General features: G+C 57.4%; 1 protein-coding gene across 1 annotated transcript in view; it reads left to right on the forward strand.

The window, feature by feature from the left end:
- Positions 1-1,394, forward strand: part of EMH_0002780 (DNA mismatch repair protein, putative) — a gene marked incomplete at both ends in the record, with an annotated part of 12,205 nt that extends 10,811 nt beyond the window's left edge. Inside the window, 4 exon segments of the mRNA XM_013496154.1 lie at positions 1-127; positions 496-755; positions 917-1,030; positions 1,322-1,394. The exon segment at positions 1-127 is cut by the window's left edge and continues 103 nt beyond it. Coding sequence (XP_013351608.1) covers positions 1-127; positions 496-755; positions 917-1,030; positions 1,322-1,394 — 574 coding nt within the window.
- Positions 1,395-1,921: the final 527 nt, after the last annotated feature.

A 1,921-nucleotide genomic window follows, 5' to 3' on the forward strand; every position in this document is an offset into this window, starting at 1 on the left:
GCAGCAACTGCAGCAGCAGCAGCAGCAACTGCAGCAGCAGCAGCAGCAGCAGCTACAGGAGGAAGCTCGTTCTCTCTGCTGCAGGCTGCTGCAGCGCCGTGCGTTGCTAGCAGATTACTTTGGCGTTGTAATAAAAGGAGACACTTATACAAAAGGAGACAGTTACACAAAAGGAGACAGTTATAGTATAAAAGGAGACAGTTATAGTATAAAAGGAGACAGTTATAGTATAAAAGGAGACACTTGTCTCCTTGGTCTCCCTTTGTGCTGCGGCCGCCATCTGCCTTCTCCTCTTCGCCTCCGGCATTTGCTGCTGCAGCTGGCTGCAGAGGTATGCTGCTGCTGCTGCTGCTGTTGCTGCTGTTGCTGTTGTTGCTGCTGCTGGTTTAGCTCGTATTGGAGGTTGCTGTGCTCATGTGGTTCGTCCATTTGCTGCTGCTGCTGCTGCTGCTGCCGCTGCTGCTGCTGCTGCTGCTGCTGCTGCTGCTGCTGCAGGTAGACTGGACTGAGGAGTCTGTGTGCCTCCAAGGCATCGCTCTCGTGTTAGCGGATGCATACACTACAGTTGAGGATCCCGAGGACGTAGAAACTGCTGCTGCTGCTGCTGCTGCTGCTGGTGTCACTCCGGCAGCGGGTGCGGCGCAGCAGCAGCAGCAGCAGCAGCAGCAGCAACAGCAAACGCAGCAAGAGAACAGCAGCAGTTCTCTGCTGCTGCAGCAGAAGACAGCGCTCCGCGAGGAAGCAGCAGCTCACAAGTACGCCTGGCGGGGCGGTGTTATCCCGTGCTGCTGCTGCTGCTGCAGCTGCTGCTGCTGTTGCTGCTGCTGCTGTTCCTACTGCACCTCCTGCTGTAACTACTACTATCACCGCTGCTGCTGCTGCTGCTGCTGCTGCTGCTGCTGCTGCTGCTGCTCAGGGAGAGTGGAGACTTGGAGGGGCAGATGGCGGCGGGCGCAGAGACCAGGCGGATGTTTAGCTGCGTGCTGATGCCGGCTCTGCGTTTCTACTGGAGGGCCCGCATACCCAAGCGGTACTTGCTGCTGCTGCTGCTGCTGCTGCTGCTGCTGCTGCTGCTGCTGCTGCTGTTGCTGCTGGTGGCGGTGCTGTATCCTGCTGCTGCTGCTGTGGCTACAGCTGCTCCTGGGGAAGCTACTTCTGCTGCTAGGAGAGGTGTTCCTGCTGCTGCTGCGATTGTTGCAGCAGCTGCTGCTGGAGCTAATGGTGCTGTTGCTGCTGCTGCTACTGTATTGTGCTGCTGCTGCTGCTGCTGCTGCTGCTGCAGTTGCTGTGCTGCAGCGCATGCGTTGGTGTTTGTCTTCAGGTTCTTCACCGACGGGACTGTGAGAGAGCTAACAAACCTCAAGGCCCTCTACAGGGTCTTCGAGCGCTGCTAGATACACCGCATACCTGCTGCTGCTGCTGCTGCTGCTGCTGCTGCTGCTGCTGGTGTTGCTGTTGCTGCATTGCTGCTAGCGGTGCTGTTAGTGGGCGAGAGGTTCAACTCAGACCTCCGTAGGGAGCAGCAGCAGCTGCTGCAGCAGCAGCAGCTGCTGCTGCTGCAATATATTTTAGACCAGGATCTCTGCAGCAGCAGCAGCAGCTGCTGCTGCTGCTGCAGTGCTGCAAAAGCAGCAGCAAACGTTATCTGTACACCTGAATAACAGACTTTATCAATGGCAATAGTTCGGTTTCTGCTGCTGCTGCTGTTGCTGCTGCAGCAGAAGCAATAGCAGCACTGCTCTACATTTGAATAGGCGGCAGCAGCGGCAAAATAAGACAGCAGCAGCAGCAGCAGGTGCTGCTGCAGCAGCAGCAGGTGCTGCTGCAGCTGCAGCAGCAGCAGGTGCTGCTGCAGCAGCAGCAGCAGCAGGTGCTGCTGCAGCTGATGCGAGCTGTAGCCGCAGCACTAGGTTGCTGCTAT

Source organism: Eimeria mitis, genomic scaffold (genome assembly GCF_000499745.2).
Source record: "Eimeria mitis Houghton genomic scaffold, Emh_scaff195, whole genome shotgun sequence".
Classification (NCBI taxonomy): Eukaryota; Apicomplexa; class Conoidasida; order Eucoccidiorida; family Eimeriidae; genus Eimeria; species Eimeria mitis.